Source organism: Benincasa hispida, chromosome 9 (genome assembly GCF_027475165.1).
Source record: "Benincasa hispida cultivar pf3 chromosome 9, pf3_genome.v1.1, whole genome shotgun sequence".
Classification (NCBI taxonomy): domain Eukaryota; kingdom Viridiplantae; phylum Streptophyta; class Magnoliopsida; order Cucurbitales; family Cucurbitaceae; genus Benincasa; species Benincasa hispida.
The window spans coordinates 94,904,628-94,927,385 of NC_143486.1; the positions used below are offsets into that span (position 1 = coordinate 94,904,628).

At 34.2% G+C, this 22,758-nt stretch overlaps 1 protein-coding gene across 4 annotated transcripts; it reads left to right on the top strand.

Moving 5' to 3' along the window:
- Positions 1–7,823: 7,823 nt before the first annotated feature.
- On the top strand, positions 7,824–22,373 carry LOC120085619 (Protein kinase superfamily protein). Of its 4 annotated transcripts, none has more exons than XM_039041698.2 (21): positions 7,824–8,160; positions 8,526–8,818; positions 9,540–9,596; positions 12,571–12,598; positions 12,671–12,793; positions 14,821–14,932; positions 15,156–15,193; positions 15,289–15,342; positions 15,750–15,818; positions 15,959–16,075; positions 16,186–16,254; positions 16,859–16,938; positions 17,213–17,335; positions 17,444–17,693; positions 18,212–18,304; positions 18,393–18,560; positions 18,977–19,101; positions 19,180–19,309; positions 21,278–21,402; positions 21,473–21,655; positions 22,096–22,373. In XM_039041698.2, the coding sequence occupies exons 2-21, from the start codon at positions 8,724–8,726 to the stop codon at positions 22,133–22,135; spliced, it is 2,079 nt and encodes a 692-aa protein (XP_038897626.2). In that variant the 5' UTR covers positions 7,824–8,160; positions 8,526–8,723; the 3' UTR covers positions 22,136–22,373. The 4 variants fall into 4 exon arrangements, with proteins under 4 accessions (XP_038897626.2, XP_038897627.2, XP_090174087.1 ...); XM_039041699.2 differs by having other exon boundaries at positions 21,476–21,655; XM_090317961.1 differs by having other exon boundaries at positions 7,905–8,160; positions 12,660–12,793; positions 21,476–21,655.
- The last annotated feature ends 385 nt before the right edge of the window (positions 22,374–22,758 follow it).

Genomic DNA, 22,758 nt, shown 5'->3' on the forward strand with positions numbered 1-22,758 from the left:
TCTTTTTGCCGAGAGAAATCTTAAAAACTTTTTTGAAAACTTTTCAATAGTTTTCAAATCTTACTAAAATTAGGAAAACCATTTTTCTTTTAACTCACGGTTACCATGAATCCAATAACTATCCGCTCAATTGGTTATTAAAGAAAAATAATTAATTATCCAATAAATAATATTATTATACATATAAATGATAACCAACTTATCATATTATATTTATAACCTATAGTTTTAATATTTCATCTCATGAAATATATAAACCATAGTTATTTTTCTATTCCATGGTACTTAATGTAAATCTCATTTACATAAATCCTCCACTAGATGTATCTCATACATCAAACCGATTATATCATATATAATCAAAATACCTCTTGTCAATTTGAACATTTCAAATCAACACCAATAACTGATCCTCAACTGAATACATTGAGCTACCAAGGTGACCTTATGGACCTGTAGCTCGAAGCTCCAACGATACGTGAATAACTGATTAAACTTTTTAGTCATGGAATCCACCATCCGTTAACTGTTAGGCACTCCACTAAAGACCGACAGCTGAACTCTCTTTACAACAGATATATTATATGTCCATCTTAACCAATCAGTAGTGAGACAACCCTTCACAGATCGCTCGTAAGTATAGCTGGGCCAATAACCGTTATTCCTCTATAGTTATATCTGTCTCCTTAAGTACCACTGATTTCTTTAATGAACATAAGTCATAGTCCTACTATGACCGAGTCTTCTCTTCTAAAGAGAAGTTGTAGCCACTATGTTCAAGCCCCGGAATCAGCCCTTAAGGGAGCAATCTCTCTACTTATTCTTGCCTCAGGAAAGGAGTGAATTCCATCTTATGGATTGAGTTCCCAGCTCCCAGATCAGACAAGTCCCCAAAAAGGTAGGCATGTTGAGTTAGAAATCTGGCCACTTTCACCCATACTAATCAAAGGACCGCCCTCAAAGGCAGGAGTTCCCAAAATACTCAGGATTGAGGTCGTGTCACCTATGGTCGTTTAGGTGAGATGCAATCTCTAGTATCAACGACATTATATATACAGAGTCTAGTTATCTCGTGGTCCAGGTCTTATACAAATTCTTTGTATAGGACACCCCCGCTCGCATGTCTCCACATGGTTAGGATTTACTATCTGTAGTAGTTTACAACACTTGCAAACCTCTACAAAACGGGCCGTATCCATAGTGTCACTAGGATCAGGTATCCCACCTTAATCCTTATACTACAGACCTATTTAGGTTATCACTTAAGGCATGATCCACTTGTATATCACATATACATGTTTAAGTTCACATAAGATAACCAATGAGCTTTGTTTATTGGATATGAGTAAATGTCATAATTAAATAACATTTATTTTATTCATTAAACAATGTGTATCTTTACAAAACAACGATACTCCAAGAGAATTAGGACACCAATCCTAACAAGTACTTAAGGGAACAACCTATCTACTAACCCTGAAACGGGTAGGAGTGAATTCTATATTGTAGAACTATGTTCCTAACTATCTATCCGATCATACCCTTAAAATGGTAGGCTTATTGAACAGCAATGTTGAACCACTCTCACCCATGCAAATTTAAAGATAATCCCGAATAAACAGGAGTTCATAGTTAGCTTAGGATTAAGATCGAGTTACCTCAGACCATCAAATTAAAATAATCAGTTTTAACAGTAAACGATCTTTATAAAGAAAAGTGACTATTTTATGGTTCGATCTTATACAAACATCTTTTGTATAGAATGCCCTCACTCGCATGTCTCAACATAAACGACTTTTGGATCACATCGTTTGTATCAATATACAAAGTGGGTCGCATCCATAGTGTCTACAGGATAAGGTACCCAACCCTATCCATATACTTATAGACCATTTAGGTTATATACTAAAACTCGATCAACTTTTATGTTTCTACACAAGTTTAAGTATTCATGTTATAGCCAATGATTAGTTTATTGGATTTAGGAATTTATAAATACAATTTACAAAATCAATAACACAATTATTGAAAGAAATCTCAAGAACATCTTTATTGTAAAATATAATTTTTTAAAAGATTACAAACTACAAGTTTTAGGATATTTCCCAACAAACTCCCACTTGGAATAAAACTCCAGTGAGTTTAATTATATACATATATACAATGTTGAGTACAAGAGAATAAATACAATAAACTCCCACTTACCCTATATTTACGAAGCTCGTAGTCCTAGTTCGACTAAGTAACCCTCGAACACTTTAGTCGTGAGCGCCTTCATAAATATATCAACTAAATTGTCTTATGAGGCTATCTGCTTGACGATCACGTCTCCTCGGTGTACTATCTCCTTGATGAGATGATACTTGCACTCGATGTTCTTTCCGTGTGTTATGGCTTCTTCTTGGTTCTTCTGAGTTGGTAACTGCTCAATTGTTGTCACAATAGAGGGTGATCGGCAAATGCATATTTGGAACCACTTTCGAATCAGTTAAGAACTTTCTAAGTCATACTGCTTCTTTAGTTGCTTCACATGCAATTACATATTCCGCTTCCATTGTGAAATAAAAAAATACAATTTTGCTTTATACTCTTCCATACTATAGCTCCTCCATTCAGAGTGAATATTGATCCCAAAGTAGATTTTCTAGAATCTACACTTGTTTAGAAATCAGAATCGTGTATCCAATAAGAATCTAGCGCCATACACGAGCATATAGTCCCTCGTTCTCCGAAGATATTTAAGGATGTTCTTAACAACAGTCCAGTGACTATATCTAGGATTGGATTGAAACCTGCTAACGATTCCAATTGCAAAACATATGTTTGGACGTGTACACAATATAACATACATCAATCTCCCAACTGTTGATGTATAAGGAATTCTTTTCATATCCTCAACTTTTCGAGGTGTCTTAGGACACTGTTCTTTAGATAAATGAATTCCGTATTGAAAAGGTAATAAACCTCTTTTGGAATTTTGCATGTTATATTAGACAACATATTGTTTATATAAGATACTTGAGATAGTGCTAGCAATCTGTTCTTGTGATCTTGAACTAATTGGATTCCAAAAACATGGTGTGCATCTCCTAAATATTTCATTTGAAATTGTGATGCTAGCCATCTCCCGACGTTGGCAAGGAATTCTACCTCATTCTCGATGAGTGGGATATCATCAACATATAGTACCAGAAAAGCTACAGTCTTTATGACTATTTTTTTTGTAAACACGAGGTTCGTCAATATTCTGTTCAAAGCCATAAGGTTTGATCGCAGTGTCAAATCTCATATTCCAAGACCGAGATGTTTGTTTTAATCCATAAATGGATCTATTAAGCTCACAAACTTTTTTCTCTTGACCCTGTTCAACGAACCCTTCTGATTTAGACATATAAATATTTTCTTCAAGATAAACATTAAAAAAGGTTGTCTTGACATCTATTTTTCATATTTCATAATCATAAAAGACGACAATGGATAAAATTATTTTGATAGACTTGATTATGGCAACAGGAGAAAAGGATTTTAATAGTCTACCCCCTATCTTTAGTAAATCCTTTTGCCATGAGTCTTACAAACCAACTTTGTCTCGTTTTCTCTTGTAGATCCACTTACATCCAATAGGTTTTACCCTATATGGTTGATTTATGAGTTTCCAGACTGAATTGAAATATATAAATTCCATTCAAGGTCCATAGCTTTTATCCATTGGTCTCTACCTACATCCTTCATTGTTTGTTTAAAGATCAATAGATCCTCTAAGCCATCATTAGGTATGACGACCTGAATTTCTGTTAAGCCCATGTACCAGTTGGGCTGTTGACCAACCCTCCCACTACATCGAGGTATTCTTAATTCTTGATAAGGACGTGACAGATCAGTTTCATCAACAACTCTTGTTGAAAGACTAGCCCGATAAACAACTTTTATTAATTTGTCTGTAGTTTCTCTGGACATCTCATTCAATACTAGTTTACTGTGAGATTGATGATTTCTTATGTGGTCTTCTTCTAAGAATGTAGCATTTTTTTTTTATATAAGCACTTTATCATATCGAGGATCATAAAACAGACCATGTTTTTTTTTGGGTATTCTACAAATAGGCATATTTTAGTATGTCGTTCCAATTTCTTTGGATTTTGTGCCAATACATGTACTGGGCATCCCCAAATCCTGAAGTGACGTAAACTACCTTTACGTCTTCTCTATAACTCGTATGTTGTTTTTGAAATAATTTTCGAACGAACCACGTTTAAAATATATACCGCAGTTTGTATTGCATATCCCCAAAAAGACTGAGGTAACTGGGCATAACTCATCATTGAACGAACCATGTCTAACATGGTTCTATTTCTCCTTTCCACTACACCATTTTGTTGTGGTGTACCAAGTGCAGTAAGTTGGGATTGAATTCCATGTTCTATCAAATAGTTATGAAATTCTAAATCCATATACTCACCTGATCTAATCAAAGTGTGTGTGTTTTTTTTTTTTTAATCTTTTTACCTAATAAGTTCTCAACCTCTATCTTGTACTTTTTGAACTTTCCAAGAGTTTCAGACTTATGACGCATCAGGTAAACATAGCCATATCTAGAATTGTCATCAATAAAATTGATGAAATACTCAAATCCTCATCGAGCTCTAACATTCATCGGACCGCAGAGATCTAAATGTACAATCTCTAGAGGTTCTTTGACTCTTAGACTTTTTTTTGAAAAATATTTCTTAGTCATTTTACCCTCGAGACATGATTCACATGGAGGTAAAGAACTATCTTTTAACTGATTTAGAAGTCCATTCTTTACTAGTCTCTCAATCCTGTTGAGATTTATGCGTCAAAGTCTTAAGTACCAAAGATAGATGTTATGAGAATTTTTTCGTTTCTTAATTTGAGTTTCAACTGTTTTAAACATCTCTAAATTTAAAATAACTTTTGCCTCAATTGATTTTAACATATATAAGTTATTTCAAGTTTAGCAGAATATATTTGAACACCTCTTGAACTAATGAACACTTCATTTATATCAAAAGTAACTCTGTACATATGTTCTAATAAATAGGAGATTGAAATTAAGTTCATTTTCACATTAGGTACAAAGTATATATTTTCCAACAAAATATAAGCATCTCCAAAAAATAACTTAAGATCTCCCACTGCATAAGCTAAAATGACTTCACCTGTTCCCACCTTGAAAGTCATCTCATTCTCCATCAGTTGTCTCCACAAACTAGTTTCCTAAATAAAAGTGCAAATATAGTTAATGGCGTCCAAATCCAGTATTCAGGTCAAATGAGAACTTCCCACTAAAATTAAAAGTAAATCAGATTTACCTTGGTTTGCATCTTCAACTTTCTTTTCAGCAAGATATTTAGGGTGATTTCTTTTCTAATGCCCATCCTCGTTGCAATGAAAACATTTTTCTTTTGCAACTTTTGTCTTGCTCTTCTTAGCACGAGCTTTCTTCTTCCATTTTCCATTTTCTTTATTGAATACTTTTATCCTTAGAAGGTCCAAACTTCTTATAAAAAGGTTTCGTACTAGATGTCTATCCCTTATGGAATTTCTTTTAGGTAACAATGTTTGCTTCCCCTTCCTGATTTTTAATTTTCATATGTGATTGGTAAGTCTCAAGCTCATTTAAAATAGTAGCCAGATTGAATTCAATTTTATTCATCACGACGTTTGTATGAAACATTAGGAAATTCTTCAGAAGAGATTCCAAGATCATACTGACTTGACTCTTTTCGTCTATGGTAGCATCATTCGCTTCCGCAATATGAAAGTAGACCATCATATCCAGGATGTGTTCCCTAACAAAGGTCCCTTCCTTCACACAGAAATATGAATAAAATTTTCATATATATTAAATATATGACTAAAAGTTTAGATTTTATTAGATATGAAATTCTATCTAAAAAATAAAATAATAAAAATTTAAATTTGCAAGGACTTTTAGACAAATAATAACAATAACCATAATGATAACTAGACAGTTGAAAGCTTAAAAATTTATTATTGATAATCAACCAATTAGACAATGGAAAGTTTATGATTTATTAGATTTTCTTAAAAGTTAAGAGATGAAATATACACAACTTTAAAATTCATGGTCGTAATTTAACTAACAAATTTTCTATATATCTAAACTTATATTCCCACCACATACATCTTTTTCTCAAATATTTGCTTTTACATCTCTAACGTTTTTAAAACACGTAAAATTCAGCCTAATTATCAAATATTAATGATTTTTGTTAAAAACATAATAATATAGATGGTTAAAGTAAATTAGGGTTTATTCTAATTAATATTTTTCTCTATAGTATTTTTTTTATCAGATCTATTGGTGTCTATTTATTCATTTTTATAATGTAATTATGATTAAGTTGATTATCCAATATAATATATAAAATTAACACAGGAGAATAAAAACAAAACTTTTAAATGGTTATATCTTAAACTGTCAACTTAGTTAATATGATTTGTTTAAATTTACTCATTCAAATTCATCTATAGGATTCATATATAGTTCTAATCTAATTCACGTCGTTAAGGAGTTTTAATTCGTTCTCAATGATTTGATTAAATATTATTAATTATATTTCATCCTTTACATAATACAATAAATTTAGAGAGGAAGATTTAAACTTCCAATCTGAGGATATTTTAAGTTAACCATTCAACTATATTTGTAAAAAAACACATCTTCCCCTACATATTTGACCCTAAACCATGATATAGTCGGCACATCTAGCTATAAAAGACTGTCATGTAATATAACATGCATTTGATTTGACAATGGCGGCATGTATAAATAATCACTGATCATGGGATCAACCATATTATAAAAATCAAATTGAAACTCCCTTTTGATTTCAAATCAAGCAAGTCAATGCGTACATAAGCAATCAACACAAATTGTAGGTTTGGGACACGAAGTTAGTTATCAGTCATAGATTATCATAGTTAGATTATAATAGTTTGTGTTTAAGGTGTATATTATTTTAATTTTAGTTACAATATTATGTGTTTGAGATGTAAACTATTTTAGTTTGAGAAAGAAATAATAAACACTGTAGCAAATAATAATAATAATAAATGATGTATGTAAAATGGTAAAAATTGTAACAAATGAGGGCTTTCTAATTTGGGAATACAAAATTGTATTTACGGGTAGTTATTATAACCTTATAATAGTTTTGCCCCAAACGCCCCCTATGAGCCTAAAATATAATATAAGGACAATATCAATAATTTATACCTTTACATTTTGAAGGTTATATCAATTAAAATCTTGAATTAATACTTGTATCCAGTTAATGTATCACTTCACACTTTTTTTTATTTTATTCAATGAACATCGATACTTATAATTATTTCACTAAAACTCCTTAATTTGTCATAATAGGGTCAATTTAGATTCTTTATTAAAACTACATTTGAAAATCACCAATAAATCAAGTCTTGCGCATGTGTAGACTTCTTCAAACGATGGATTAATATATGGACAATTAAAATTGATATATGAATGATTTTCAAAACAAGTCATAACTTAGAGTCTAAATTGATTTACCCATGAAAGCTAGAGGTTTAATCAATAAACTTCGAACCATTACACAATTCAATGCTTTTATTTATACAACTCCTACATTTAAGCATATAAATTGATATATTTTCTAAAATGTATGAAATTGTAAACATGAAATTTATAATTTAATATATTCCTTCCTGGCAATTCGAGTATAACCCAATTAGTATTTGCATATATCATCGACTTCGCCGTAGTATTTATCCATAAAACGCTGCGTTTTGGTTCAATCATCTCATCCAATTTTCTCAATTTCATTTTTGTCCAAATCTCGGGGTCTCAGTTCAAAGTGAAAGCCCGTAATTTTCTTGTAGAATTATTGCAAATTGCGATAAAGAAAGAAAAGGGGAAAAAAAAAAAAACAAAAGGAAAGAAGAAGAAGAAAGAGAGAAAGAAGAGCGAAAGGAAGTTCCATTAGAACAACAATTTGCAATCTTTTGGTTTCGCGGCTCTCGCGAAGCCTCTCTCTCTCTGTGCAAATAACAGAGTGTAAAGGAGGAAGAGATCTATGGTGTTATTGCTCAGAAGAAATCTATTCCTCCTAATGTTCTTTTGAATCGCATTCTTGGGTAAGTCTCTGAATCTCAATCTGTGAACAAATGGATTGCAATTGAATTTCATAAATTGGACATCCCATTTTGAAGCCACTTCTTTGTTGTTGTTTCACTTTCGATGTTGACCTTTTTTTTCCCTTTCCAGTGTTTCTCATTATGTTAGCCTGTCGCCATTGCGTATCTTAGTTCCTTCAACCCGTCATATGTCTTATGTTGACACCCACTTGCTTTACTTCGGGTTCAAGGGCTGCTGCGCATTATCTTGTGTTTATATCAAATGTTCTTTTCATGAATTTGGATTCTGTTTCGTTGTCAAATTCATGGGTTTGGTTGGTATGGATAATTTTGTATTTCTTTGGTGTTTGCCAATGCTATTTCAGATTTGATATTTGAGGCTGCTGTTGGGATTGGTGAAGACGAACTTTGGTCGTGGATTTGAGGTTGCTGGTTGGATTATTTCCTACAAAAATGAGGGAAATCTGAAGATGAGATGGTTGAGTTGGTCTTAAATTGTGGTTTAGTTTGGCAATCCAGTGTGTGCAAAGTGGGTGAAAAGTGAAAAAGATTGATAGAACGAAATGTCTGATGTGGCGAGCATAGCAGAGGCAGTGGCAGCAAGATTTAGTTCTTTGGAGCTTATTGGAAGAGGATCTTTTGGTGATGTCTACAAGGGGTAAGCCTCAATTCTGTTACTATTTATATGATTCACTGCGTTGAAATTTGTTACACCCTCGATCTTTTGGTTTGCTCAACTAAATAAATGACTGGCGAAGCAGCAAATGGATATGTGATTTTTGCACTAGCGTGGATTTAGATAAGTGTACACTTTCATGGTATATCACTAAGAAACATGGATACGGACACGACATGGATATGGTCACATGTCATCCAAAAAAAACTAAAACAAGGACAAGGCAAGGAAAAAAATTATAATTATATACCTTTAGAAAGATTTATGCTTAGAAAAATATGTTTTCATCCGTTGTGCTCTCCAAATATATAGTTTTTATCCCATGTTTGTATCTACATTCACTTTGTACAAATGGTATGTCATGCATACTCTATTCTATTGTGCTAACAAATATTTGATACATGTTGGACAAGTTGGAGTGCATATTACTGAGATTGTAGGGTCTATATTCCTTAGCCGTATCATTGTTACTTATTGAAGTCTCATATAAAAAAAATTCATTTAAAGTCGGAGAAAAGATTATTTTCTAAAGAGTTCAGTTATCCTTTCTGTAACCTAAGGTGCCAGTCTTGGGTCCTCTCTTCTTCGATTCCTTTTTTGGGTGGGGAGTGAGTAACCAAGGCCCTTTTGTTATACTTCCAATCAGAAAATGAACTGGAACTACTCATTGATCTAGTTTCCTGACTCCTTTCTGCATTTGCAGGTTTGACAAGGAGCTTAACAAAGAAGTTGCTATCAAAGTTATTGATTTGGAAGAATCGTAAGTACATAGGTTGCTCTATATTTTTCACTGACGTTCATCTTGCCTTAACAATGAAGAGCATGATAAACTACCCTAATTTTTGTTTGATTAAAAGAACAAATAGCGTAACTGTTTAATGGTAGTATGGCCTAAATTTTTACCCCATTTTTTGCTAAACTTGGTGAGTTTATTATTGAATAAAAGTTTACTAATGTGAAATGAGGAACGATTTAGTCCTCGTTTATTTATCTTTTGGTCTTTGGATGACTTTATTTATTTATTTTTGTTTGCCTTTTGAGTTGGTTAGTGTTGCATCGGTATGTTACAACTTCCGAATTTTGCTTTCAACATACTTGATAGTTTGTCTGTCATAATCAGACTATGATGATTTATACTTCTGACAACAAATTAATGGTCATAGAATCTTGTGGGGGATTTGAGGGGAGAGAAACAATGGAATCTTTAGAGGGCGTGAGAGCTTACTTGTCAACACGTTGTCCCTTGTTAGATTTTTTGATCCTCTTTGGGCATCTGTTGCTAGACTCTTTTGTAAGTACTCTGCTTGGTATTATTTCTCTTGACTGGATCCCTTTCGTAGTTTGACTCTATGTTTTGGGCTTTTCCTTTTTTGTATGCCTGTGTTTTCTTTTAGTTTTCATCAATCAAAGTCGAGTTCTTTTATAAAAAAAGATAAAAATTATTGGTCAATGCAAGAGCAGCATTGATATGATTTTACCTTTTAGCCTCCTCCAAGGATTTGCAATGATTATTTCCTTTTTTTAGCTTCCTCCAAGGATTTGCAATGATTGTTTCCTTTTAAAGGGTACTTTATATTTCATTGATAAATGAAATTACAAAAATAAGAGAAATCCCCAAGCCAGCAGGAATTAGAAAGATCTTCTTCTGACTAAAAGATTATTAAGATTGTAGTTGAAGAAGGTTGCGTTTTCACCAATATAAGCTACCAAAGGATGGAGTTCAAGAAAGTGTTAATGATTGAAAATATGGTTATCCCGGTGTAACTAAATCTTCCATAAGGATGCCCCATAATATTGATGCATAGGGATTTTCTTTTTCTCCTAGGGTGTTCGCAAAAATATTGTATGGGAAAGAAAGTTTATCGTCTTGTTAGGAAGAGCTATGGCCCTCCTGGAAGTCCCAGAATGAAGTAACAGCATTTTTGAACAAATGAGTAGACTAATGACAAATGGTTGTCAAATGACTATTATAGGCACTTCCCTAACTTTGGTTGAGGTTTTTCCATAGATATTACATAACTTGGATTTCTTTACACAACGCCACAATCATGAAAATTTGGGAAGTCTTTAACCTTTCATCCACATTGTAATGAAAGTTTTATTAATCAAGATTGAATCCACTTGGTTATACATTGGAATGGTCTCTGGGACGTGTATTGTATGAGTGAGTAAAAGTTGTAATACTGAAAGTTAGGCAGCCATGCTTGTTTCTTATCCAAAAAACGAGAGGGAGGGAGGGAGGGGGGGGGATGAAGAAAGAAGCAAATGCTTAGTTTTGGAGGAGAGGGGTAGAAGACTCTCTTGCCTTTGTTTGTTATAGAACTTTCCTTGCATTGCATCTGGAAAGGGCTATTTTGCTGTCTATTACTTGAATGTGCAAATAGTTTGACTGGAGTGCTATGGTCCTTTTTCTTCTTTGACGGTTCGACCTTTTCCCTCGCTGTTAGGCAATAGTTTGGTTTTATTGAGTTCTGAAGCAAAATGGTAGACTAGGTTAGTTGGGAGGACTGACAGGATTGAAATGGTATATGTAGCTTACTTGAATTCAAATGCTGGTACAGATTCATTGGATTCTGCAACTATGCCTAATAGTTCTTTTTGAATCCCTTAACTTAGAGCTTCTGTAATTTGGGGGTATTTTTCGGTTGGTCTGCTATGTTAATTGCTGCCAACCACATGCAGTGATTTTACCAGAGTGAAGCATGTTAGATATGGAGGAAAGATGGGGATGAGTTTTTTCACCCTTCATGATAGGTAGAGAGATCATGTTGGGGGATAATCGTGGCTTAAATTCTATGTTCACTTTTCATTGTTATGTTTTACTTCGCTGTGTAAATGTGGTGAGGCAACTTGTGAAGAAGATTTCTCATAATCTTATATATTAGTTTGCTTGAAATTAGCTATTGCTGGTGAAGCATTCTGGGAATTGTTAATAGCTTAATACTGTCATGGGGAACTTTATTAGCCATAAAATATTTCTATGTCCTTAATATTACATTATCTTGCATATGTAACACTTGACTGGATAAAAAATGTGTAGCGTACTGAAATGCTGTGTTTTTGACTTGTTATTCATTTAATATCCTTGAACTGGAACTCCTTATGCGTTGGAGGATGGGATGGCTCTTCTTCCACATCTCTATTTCACATTTCTTTTCTTGCGCAGACATAGTATTTTTCTTTTATTTTTCTAAAAAAGAAACAATTTCATTGATGGTATGAAATTACATAATACAAAAACAGAGGAAACCTCAAAGGAACAGATAATACAGAAGGCCTCTCCAATTTGAAAGGAGGGAAGAAAAGCTGTAGTGATTGAAATGGGGGAATTTACACCAATTAAGCAATATGGACTATAGCATAAAAAATGTATAAAAAGAGCACTCCTTATTGAAAGGAGGGAAGAAAAGCTGTAGTGATTGAAATGGGGGAATTTACACCAATTAAGCAATATGGACTATAGCATAAAAAATGTATTAAAAGAGCACTCCTTATTTGGAAAGATTCTTCTATTTCTTTCTTGGCACACATTCCCTCCCGCAAAAGGATCTGATGAAGTTCTCCCGAGGAGTCCTGTTTTCCATTTTGAATGGGTGTCCTCGAGAGTAGTTGAGAAAACATTTTAGTAATGGGTTTCCCTTTTCATTTATTCGTTTGTCTAGTTCTAACCTGTCAATGTTATGTGGACTTTCTTTTCTGCGATATTACTAAACTTGTTTTTCATTCTTCTGCAGTGAGGATGAAATTGAAGATATTCAAAAGGTATAAATTAACTGGTGAGTGAATTGAATTAGGTGAGTGCTTAGGTGCTAATCTACCTCAGTTTTGTGCCAGGAAATTTCTGTTTTGTCACAATGTCGATCACCCTACATTACTGAGTACTATGGTTCTTATCTCCACCAGACGAAATTATGGATAATAATGGAATATATGGCTGGTGGCTCTGTTGCAGATCTGGTAAGTCTGTATTTTGCTTTCTGCTCTACACTTAATACAGAACTATACTGCTAACCTATCAGTAAACTACACTAAATTTAATGTATAAAACACCTAAACTAAAGCTGTAAAAATGCCCAAATTCAGAGGATGGAAGTACCAACATGGCTACAAAATCAAAGAATTAAAGAAGTGCTTAAACTCAACACTAAAGCTCCTATATCTAACTAAAAACATCCAATCCAGCCGGAAAAATCTGATTTTTTCACGAGTAGTCTCGTCAAGCCCTTATACTTCCATAACAGATCACGTATCTTTAGAGAAATTTTAGCATAACTAATAGATGGTACCAGTGTTATGGTTAAAAAACATTTTTGGTCCCTAACCTTTCGTAGAAGTACAATTTAGTTATTGAACTTTAGTTGTTAATGATTTAGTCCTTGAATTTTCAATTTTGTTACAAGTTAGTCATTGAAATTTAATAAGCAACAATTTAATTCCTATACATTGAAATTTGTAACAATTTAGTCCTTATAGAGAAAAATCTCACTAGAATTAAGTGTCAACTTTTATTACTAAATAAACTTATTCTTTATAATTTATAAATAAGTTTGATTTCCGATTAGTTTATCAATCTACGTGTGTATGAAATCTCATTAGATCTTAATAATATTTTTTGTGACAAGGACTAAATCACTACAAATTATAAATTACGGAGATTAAATTGTTATAGATTTGAAAATATAGTGATTAAATTGTTGTCAACAAAAGTTCAGAGACTAAATTGTTACTTTCATGAAAGTTCAGGATCCAAAAGTGTTTTTTAACCCCAGTTTTATTTTTTTTATAAGTTCAAAGCTCATGGTTTACAGTTTACTGAAATGGAGTTGAAACTTTAAGGTTAAGTTTGACTCACACAACCAATGTACAGGGTAAAAATTGAATATTTTCATAGAGTTCTTAATGTTTGCTTAAACAGCTCAATATGTGTTGACCTTTTCACCAATGATCTAAGCAAGACCTTTTATATATTAGACACAACCCATCAAAGATGCTAATATCCTATACATTTCATGATATCACATGTTATCAAACGAGACAAGTGCCATGGGGAACAAATTTAGGAGTTTTATTAGTTAGCCTAGACATTGTATCAATAAAAGAGAGTGAAGAGAGAAAGGAAGCAAAAAGTTTAAGCAATGAGTGACAAATGTGAGCCTTCTAAAGAACCTTGGAATTTCAACGTTGGAAACATGATGGACATCGGAGCTTTTGGAACCACTAGATTTGTGACTGTAAACTACCTCTGTTTAAGATAACTGACATATCTCCACTAATGACAGCTTTATTGGCAAAGCTCCGAGTTGGTTTAAAGTTTTATTGTAAGTAAAACTGATATCTTTTTAATTAATAAGAAGTCCGGGTTAATTTGGTTTAACCCACATTAATATTGGAAGCATCCATGAACCATATAGGTTCTTAATCTTTCAATCTATTTTTTCCAAACACCACCCATAGAGTTTTGGTTGATTTCATGTAAGCTTTTGGGTTGTTAGTTTTCTTAGAAAAAGTTCACACTCATCGTGAGGTTCAAACATGGGAGACATCAAGGGTTTTCCTTGGTGCTACATGGAGACCGTGAGCTTTAGACAATAGGGCTGCCTCTTGGGGGCTCTGGTCATTCGGTTTTTTGAACACCACCAAAGAAATATGTTAGGTTAGAAATTCTTCTTGGCGTGCTTGATGCTTCTATGTAATTGCAATCCATCAAATTTCTCTTGGAAACATACCAAGAGTGTTAAAGAAATTTCTATACAGTGAACTAGGCAGTTTATTCGGTTCCTCTTTTGTAATATAGTTCTTTTTAGAACTTAAGGACACAGTTGTACAATCTATAGAACAGATTCTGATCAAGTAAGGTCGTCTCTCGTCAATATAGTTATGTTTGTATTTGATATTTAATTCATTGTACCATGTATTTATTGCAAGAACTTCAAATATTTTGGCAAACTTTTTATATAAACATTCAACAAACGCTGGTTCTGCAGCTTCAGTCTGGGCCGCCACTTGATGAAATGTCAATTGCATGCATTCTACGGGATTTGCTGCATGCAATTGATTATTTGCACACTGAAGGAAAAATTCACAGGGACATTAAAGGTTATCTTTCTTCTTCACAACTCAATGAATTTGTACAAGTTAACTTATTAGTTCATATCATCCATGAAGATGGTGATAATGCCCACTCATAGCCTCCCACCTCCCCTGCAAGGGGAAAATGGAAGAGAAAAATAAGTGGAGTTTAAAGAGTAAATAGACAACTCCTATGAGTGAATTTCACTTCTAAGTTATTCTAATGAAATATTGCAATTTTACTTTGCAGCGGCAAACATTTTACTGAGTGAAAATGGTGATGTTAAGGTAGGATTTTCCAGGATAAAAATTTTGTGTGGCCTTGATTAAGTTAAGAATTTGCTGGGTTTTGCTTTAAAAGGCTAAAAGTTTAATCTGTACAGGTTGCAGATTTTGGTGTATCTGCTCAATTAACAAGGACAATATCAAGGAGAAAGGTAGAGTATAATGTGAAATACTGGACTTTTGTTCATTATTATTTTGTTCTTTTCCCCACGTCATTTGAAATTTGTAATTTTGCCCAACTGGACTTTTAACACCCTTAGTCGGCTGGTTGTTGGGAAGAAGTTTAGCTTCTTCGGCCCCTGCTGTATCCTTCCTTTGTTAGATCCATAAAATATTTATCATTATTAAAAGTAACGTGACAAGTTTGGCCTTTTGGTAAATGCTCTCTGTTTGTAAAATTTTACTTGTAAACACTTACTTTCTTGTTGGTTTCTAATGTGCAAATTTTTGCTGAATTGTTATTATTCTGGATGATTTTTTTTCCTTAACTCGTCTAATGCTATTGGAAGAGATCTTCTGAATTTGTGCCACCTACCTATCACTGATTTCTTGACCACAGACATTTGTAGGAACTCCATTTTGGATGGCGCCAGAGGTAATTCAGAATTCTGAAGGATACAATGAGAAGGTACTCTACCATTTTTTTTGGGCATTTTGATTGGTTCTAAGATAGCCACACTTCTCAATATTTGATTCTGCGTTCACTGTGTTTCTGATTCTCATAACTAGAGCAAGCATTGCAATCCTATCACATTTTACTTGATGCAGGCAGATATCTGGTCTCTAGGAATCACTGCTATTGAAATGGCAAAAGGGGAGCCTCCACTTGCCGATCTTCATCCCATGAGAGTTCTTTTTATCATACCTCGAGAAAATCCACCTCAGGTTCACTTAAAAACTCTATATTCGACACTTTTTATGACAAACAATGAACTTCAAGTATGAAATGGTGCATTGTTATTTGTTGTGACATCTTAGCTTTTATGTGTGAGCAGTTGGATGAACATTTTTCTCGCCCTATGAAAGAATTAGTGTCACTGTGTCTGAAGAAAATACCTGCTGAGGTAAAGCATTGTTCTTCTCCTGAGCACTGGTTCCATGTTTTAGTTTAATTCTTTTCTGTTGTTGAAATTCTAATGCTTACGAGCCACAAATTAGTGTTTCTGTGGAAAGTGAGCATGAATGATACAGTGGGCATCTGTATAGTGATTTTTCAGGTACTTTCCTACAGCAGTATTTGGTAGGTCGATACGTTGCAATTAGTTGATCATGGTTGGGATTCACAGATTTATTTATTTATTCTTTTAAGAATCAATATAAGAAATTAGGAGCTACTTAAAAGTGAGCACCCAGAATTTGTTAAAGGTACGAAAAGTTGGGGCATGCGAAGGTTATTTGTAAGGTTCACAGGATTTATATTGATTATTTCATTTCCTGGTAATTCATCTTTTATTTGTTCTCTCTAATGTACACGCTCTTCCTTCTATTTATGTTAAATAATTTGTATTCTCCTACTCTCTTGTTTAAACTTGATGCAAGCATTATAATTCTTCATGTGTCCTGCCCTTTTGATGTTATGATTTTTATGATGTGTGGATTTATCTCCATCTGTTTAGTATCCTTTTTGTTTGTGAATCAGTTTAATACATCTTTCCCTTTTAATTTTAGAGACCCAGTGCGAAAGAGCTTCTGAAGCACCGATTCATTAAGAATGCCAGGAAGAGTCCTAGGCTTCTGGAGAGAATAAGGTTTGTCAGGATACTCGATTTCTGTTACTTTTATATGGTAGTTTTCTGATAATTGTGTTATCATGTTATTATTATTTTTCTCTTTCATCGGTACAGTCCCAGGCATGGATATGGAATTTAGTGTTCCTCTTGACTTTGTGAATTATTTTCTAATTTATAGGCCGTTCCTACATTTATGTATTAATGTGTCTGAAGAATCGAGGAAAGCCAAATGGTATAAAGATGCCTTTGTATAAGGTGATTTATCATTGATCTTATTTGTTGATATTGATAGAGAACGTCCGAAGTACCAAATAAAGGAAGAAGATGCAGCAACAAATGGCCCTAGAGCTATAGGTGAAACGTCAGACACTGTGAAAGTTTCAAGAAATGTTAGAGAAGAAACTATTCGTGCCAGGTGGGTAAAACCAAAGACACATCCCAGTTCTTGTTTTAAAAAAACCCCAAAAGTTGTTAAGGCTATCCTCATTGAGCTGTGTTGAATTCTGACTACCTAAAATTGCAGCAACCAGAGTAAAACTCCAAAGAATGCTGGATGGGACTTTAGTATTGGGGGACCACATAGTACAGGTACTGTTCGAAGTGTAGTAAAACCACCTCAAATTAGGGAAAGAAAACCAGAAATTCCTTATGGTCAGGCTGCACCTAGTAGAGTTGCAGAGAGTGGTAACTGGCTAGCTGCGTCAGGATATGCACCACGCGATGTATCAGAAAACACTAGAGATTCATACAGTACTGGAGATGCTAGTGATGATGTAAATTCTCCTCAATCTATTTCTCTTAGCTACAAGTGCATTTTACGATCACATTTGCCAGTTTGTCAATCAACTAGATTATTAGAACAATCTTGCTTGACAACGATCCTTATGACTTCAAGGACTTTCACTTGTTATAGAAGTTTGCAACTTAGTGCATCATAAGGATCTGACTTAAATGATACCTCCTTTTTTATTATAAAAATTGAGCAAAAAGCTAGACATTCAATTGAGCAAAAAGCTAATCATCTGTGCGATTGTAGATTTACAGAGTAAATTTGGCTGCAATAGCAAGGCTTCAAAGACTTCACTTGTTCCAGAAGTTCTGAAGTATCCTAGCTCTTGCAGCGAAGTTTAGTATGGAAACCTGCAAAAAGATTTAATAACCATAATGATATAACTCAATTAAATATTATGGCTGTTCATTGATCTTGTTATGATAGCTTGAACATCGGCTGTGGATAATGTTCTTTTACCTTTCTTCTTCTTATTTTTTTATTTCAATGCTCAACTTCCAGGAAGAGTTATCTGTAAGTGGTTCAGGAACCGTTGTGATCCGGTCTCCAAGGCGATCTCAAGCATCTACTCAATTTCATAATGAAAGCAGTCCGGTAGAATTATCTTAAATATAGTGATGCTCTTCATCATTTTGAGCTTTGCTATGCATATATGTTCATGAAATCAAATGATGTGATGCAGTCTGGAAGTGCGCAAGCATATATTGAGGACACATCTTTTAGTGGTACTGTTGTTATGCGTGGTCAACGTGATGATTCTGATTCTCCTCAGACTCCAAAATCCAGATTGGGAATTCAAGGAAGGACTTCAAGTTTTTCTCCTGAAGATAGTGCATCAAATCTTGCGGAGGTTGCTTTTAAGTCTTCTGATTTGTGCTCTTATCATGATTCAATGTAGCAATTACTGTTGGTTTTTGTCATATTCTACTTATTTTAAATTTGGTCTAAATTCAGTCGGGAACATGTATCTTTAAAGATTGGGATGAATGTTCTTTTGTTATCCTAGGAAGGGCAGATTGGTGGAGGTTAGATTTAAACATGACATTGTATCTTCTCTTTTTAAATATGCCTTTTTTTAGTAATTTTTGTTGAAGTTCTAAGATTATTCAGGATAGCAATCCTCACTCATTTTTTTTAGCATTTTGGTTTTATAGTAGCATTTAAATGGATCTCCTGCAGAATAATAATTCGTTTGTTCCTTACTACCGCAAATCAAAATATGTTTTAGTGCCGTGCAATTATTAATCAGTCCAATTTGATGTGTAGGCAAAAGCTGCGATTCAAGCAGGATTGAAGAAAGCTAATGCAAGGGATAGATCAGCTAATAAACTCAACGACAGGAAGGAAAATAGAAGAACAGAGCAAACAGTGAGTAGCTCTGACTCTTCAAGGTACATCTAAGTAATTGCCAGAATGAATTTTGCTCCACAGAATGTTGGACTGGTGCCTGATATTGATAATTTCTCCAGGCATTCTCGTGAATTCTTTGATGCGCCAAGAGCGTTGAAACCATCTCTATCAATTGATGAGGAAGAAAGTGCAAAAATAGCATCGTCTTCTGCACCATTATCAGTTTTGTTTATGTCATCCTTGAAAGAGGTAAGTTTGAAGCTGATATGAGTTCGTGAGTCCATTGTATTGTCTTTTTGTTTATATATATATATATATAAAATATGTGCAGCCAAAGTGAACATGGCTGATCTAATAATTTGTCTGCATTAATGGTAACTGCAACAGCTGCATGGTACTTTTGTGAGTTTCCATCTAGCTCTGCTATCTCGGTCTCTGTTTTATCCAGTTATATTAGGATGTGGGAGTTAGACGTCAAATCACCCTTGCTTAGGAGGGAGAAAAGCCGTTACCACTTACTACTATTGGCACAATTGCTAATGCTTACCTTATATTTCTCTTTCCTGTTGTTTGACCAATCCTTTGTCTACTACGTCTTTGTTAGAGCTTTTATTTTTAATGTCCAACAAAAAAAAAAAAAAAAAAAGGAAAAGAAACACGATGCATATTTAGAAATTTGAGTCTTGAATCTCTCGACTAAACTGTTCCTTACTTTCATTAACATCCCATCTCATTCTCATTTCCCTCCTATCTTTATTTATTTTCTCAACAATTGATCATTCCATGTATAAAAAAACTTGCACATTTTACTCCCCGCCACATGCTAACTAATCTCATATAATTCTTTCTTATCCGACTTGGCATTTTCTCTTCTTTTGTATTACTATTCCTCCGTTCAAATTTTTTAAATATGAGCCTATCAATCTCACCCCCAAAGATTGTACGTTGTCAAATTGAAAATAGAGTCCTTTAAGATATTTTCATATGCTCACATCAATCATCCTTCATGCTTCCCCTATCCTATTCACAAAGTTACCGATGGGAATAGCTCCATTCTCCCCATAATCGATATTGTTATTCACATTCTATTTTTGTTCGTTTGCTGACGGCTGACCTAATAACTATGGGCTGTGGGTTGGGAAAGATCCAAAGACTCTTTTTGCAAGCTGCAGTGCAGGGCTATGTTCTTCTTGTCTTCTAAATATTGGGTCATTCCTATCTTTTAAACTAGGCACCCTGTGGTAAAAGATGGAATTCAACCTTGATGTCCTATGGCCCTGTGATAGAAATTTTACAATCCATTCCAACACATCATTAGAGATGTTGCCTAACTGTGAGGCCAAAGTCTCAATTTTCAAACAGTGTTCTTTAACAGTTGAACCTATGGAGAAGGCCAAGAACTTCTCACAAAGGGTCCTTCCGGCGAGGGAGGAAAGTGAATTGCTAATTTCTCTTCCAGCTTCTGCACAACCTTCAACCCACTTGCATCCACCAGATCATCTCCATCTAGAATTGGCGTCTGCAGATGTTGATGGCTTATACCTGTAAAATGGCCTCCAAGAAAACTCTTCCTATGCAGCTAATGTATGCACAACTGCCTACCCATTCCCATCACCTTTGGTCCTGTCTGAGCTGAATTCTTCAGTGATCATGCTATCTTTCTCCCCTGTTTGAGCTGCTGTTCCAAAGAGGATTGGATCCTAGCGATTTTCTCTTCCAGTCTTGCTTCTACATATTTCACATCGACGGTTCCCAAGAATCAAACTGCTCTGATATCAACGAGAGAGCTGTTCTACTGTAGATTTGATTTACTAACAATATATGAAACAGAAATACAATGTAAATTTAAGTCTTTCATCTCTTCGATCCTAGCCACTCCTTTGGCATCCAACCTTCCTCCTTCCGTTACGATTAGATATCCCACTACTTAACAAACTTACTCATTTTACTCTTTGAACGAGGTACTTATTCGGCTTGAACTCTCTCTCTCTCTCTCTCTCTTCTCATCCATGGGCCTCAATATTTTTTTTGTCTCCATATAAGCCTTTTGTGATGTATTTATTATACCACACGGGTTCAGATTTGATTCCCTTGCACATTGTCCTGTCAGAGTGATAACCGATGTGCGCAACATTTTTCTGTTTATTTTATGACATTTAGTTTCTTAGTACAACGTGCTAAAAATGCAACCTGCTCGTGCACGTTGTCATGACTCAGGTAGTTGCAGATGATTCGGAAGGATCGCCTGCTCGTAATGTAATTAATGCACTTATAAACCTGGAACATGTAAAGCCTGGATCATGTGAGGTTCTTGTTACCAAGTTGCTTCAGAAATTGGCCAGGTTTGTTAGTTATTTTACTTTCCTATCCTACTCCCTTGAGTTCTCGAAATTTACTCGACAAACATCTCAGCAGTTCCAAGGAATCTTCACTGAAGGATTTACAAGACTTGGCAACTCGCTTATTCACTAAGGCAAAGACAGTTCCTGAAGATGCACAAAATGTCACAGATTCTGATAGCAGCAAAAAGCAACCGAACAGGGAACTTCATTCAAATTCTAATTTGAGCTCGCTTGCTAGATTTTTACTCTCCAGGTTTGTTTTATGAAAATCGTCATTCTTTTTGTATCAAGCAGTAGGAAAGTATTTGGTTCTACGCAAATTGTATGAAGCACCATTTTCGTCTGCTATTATTACACTAGGGAATCTTCAGCTCATCCATCACCCATCTCTTTTAGCCTCGCCCATGTTCATGCACTTGTTTAGGTATTTAGAATTCTCAGCATAGAGAACACTTGACAAAATCTAGAAACATGAGAGATTTTTTGTTTCTGTTTAAACAAGTTCTGGAGAAACGAAACCACAAAGTTTTCATATTAATTCAAATTATTATGGAGTGACTACACATTAGAAAACTAAGGGACAAAAATGGAAGGTTTGAAACTCCATTTTTTCCCCCTCTAACAGACATCATACATTGTTTCTGAGTAAATGCCAAATGCCCTTAAGCTAAATTGCATTGATTTGTTGATCAGATGGCAAGGTCAGGTGTCGAGGGATCTGAGTCCAGCTTAAAAGGGAGAAAATTTGTGTATTTGTTTGATATTTTTTTATTCTTGACAGTGCATTATTTGAGTTGATGTACATACGTCGTTGTAAGAAATGGTGTATTAATTATTAATTGTGATTTTTCCTTATGAAATTTTTGTTTTGCTATTCATTGCATTGACATTTGTATTATTATTAAAACCTGAGATTGATGAATAATTGCTATTGAAATGCTGTGAATAGTGGAGAGTTTGAATTTTGAACACTTGTGGATAGATTTTTTTTTTTCTCTCTCTCTCTCTCTCGATAATTTCAGGTCAGAGATCAAAACCACTCACTTCTAACATAATAGTCATATCCACTAAGTGATACTTGGATTGGATACGACATCAATCATGTTGGTATCACTCATTTTCATAACTTTAGGTTACATCCTATTGAGATTTTTATACTTTATTGTTTGTTTTTATTTTTATTTTTTTAAGAACATTGAATTTTGGAAAAATATGAACTTATACAATTGACATAAGCAATTTCTACTGTTATTTTAAATGTTCGTTATAAAAAACAAAGGGGTTGTAAAATATTATTTTATTAATATATCTAGGCACGTAATGACAACTCAAATGTAAGAGATTCCAATATCAATC

Coding starts and splice junctions, on each gene's coding strand:
- LOC120085619 (XM_039041698.2), top strand. CDS start 8,724: ATGTCTGATGTGGCGAGCATAGCAGAGGCAGTGGCAGCAAGATTTAGT. Junction 12,794..14,820: donor GTGGCTCTGTTGCAGATCTG/GTAAGTCTGTAT, acceptor CTGGTTCTGCAG/CTTCAGTCTGGGCCGCCACT. Junction 16,255..16,858: donor TGAAGAAAATACCTGCTGAG/GTAAAGCATTGT, acceptor TTTTAATTTTAG/AGACCCAGTGCGAAAGAGCT.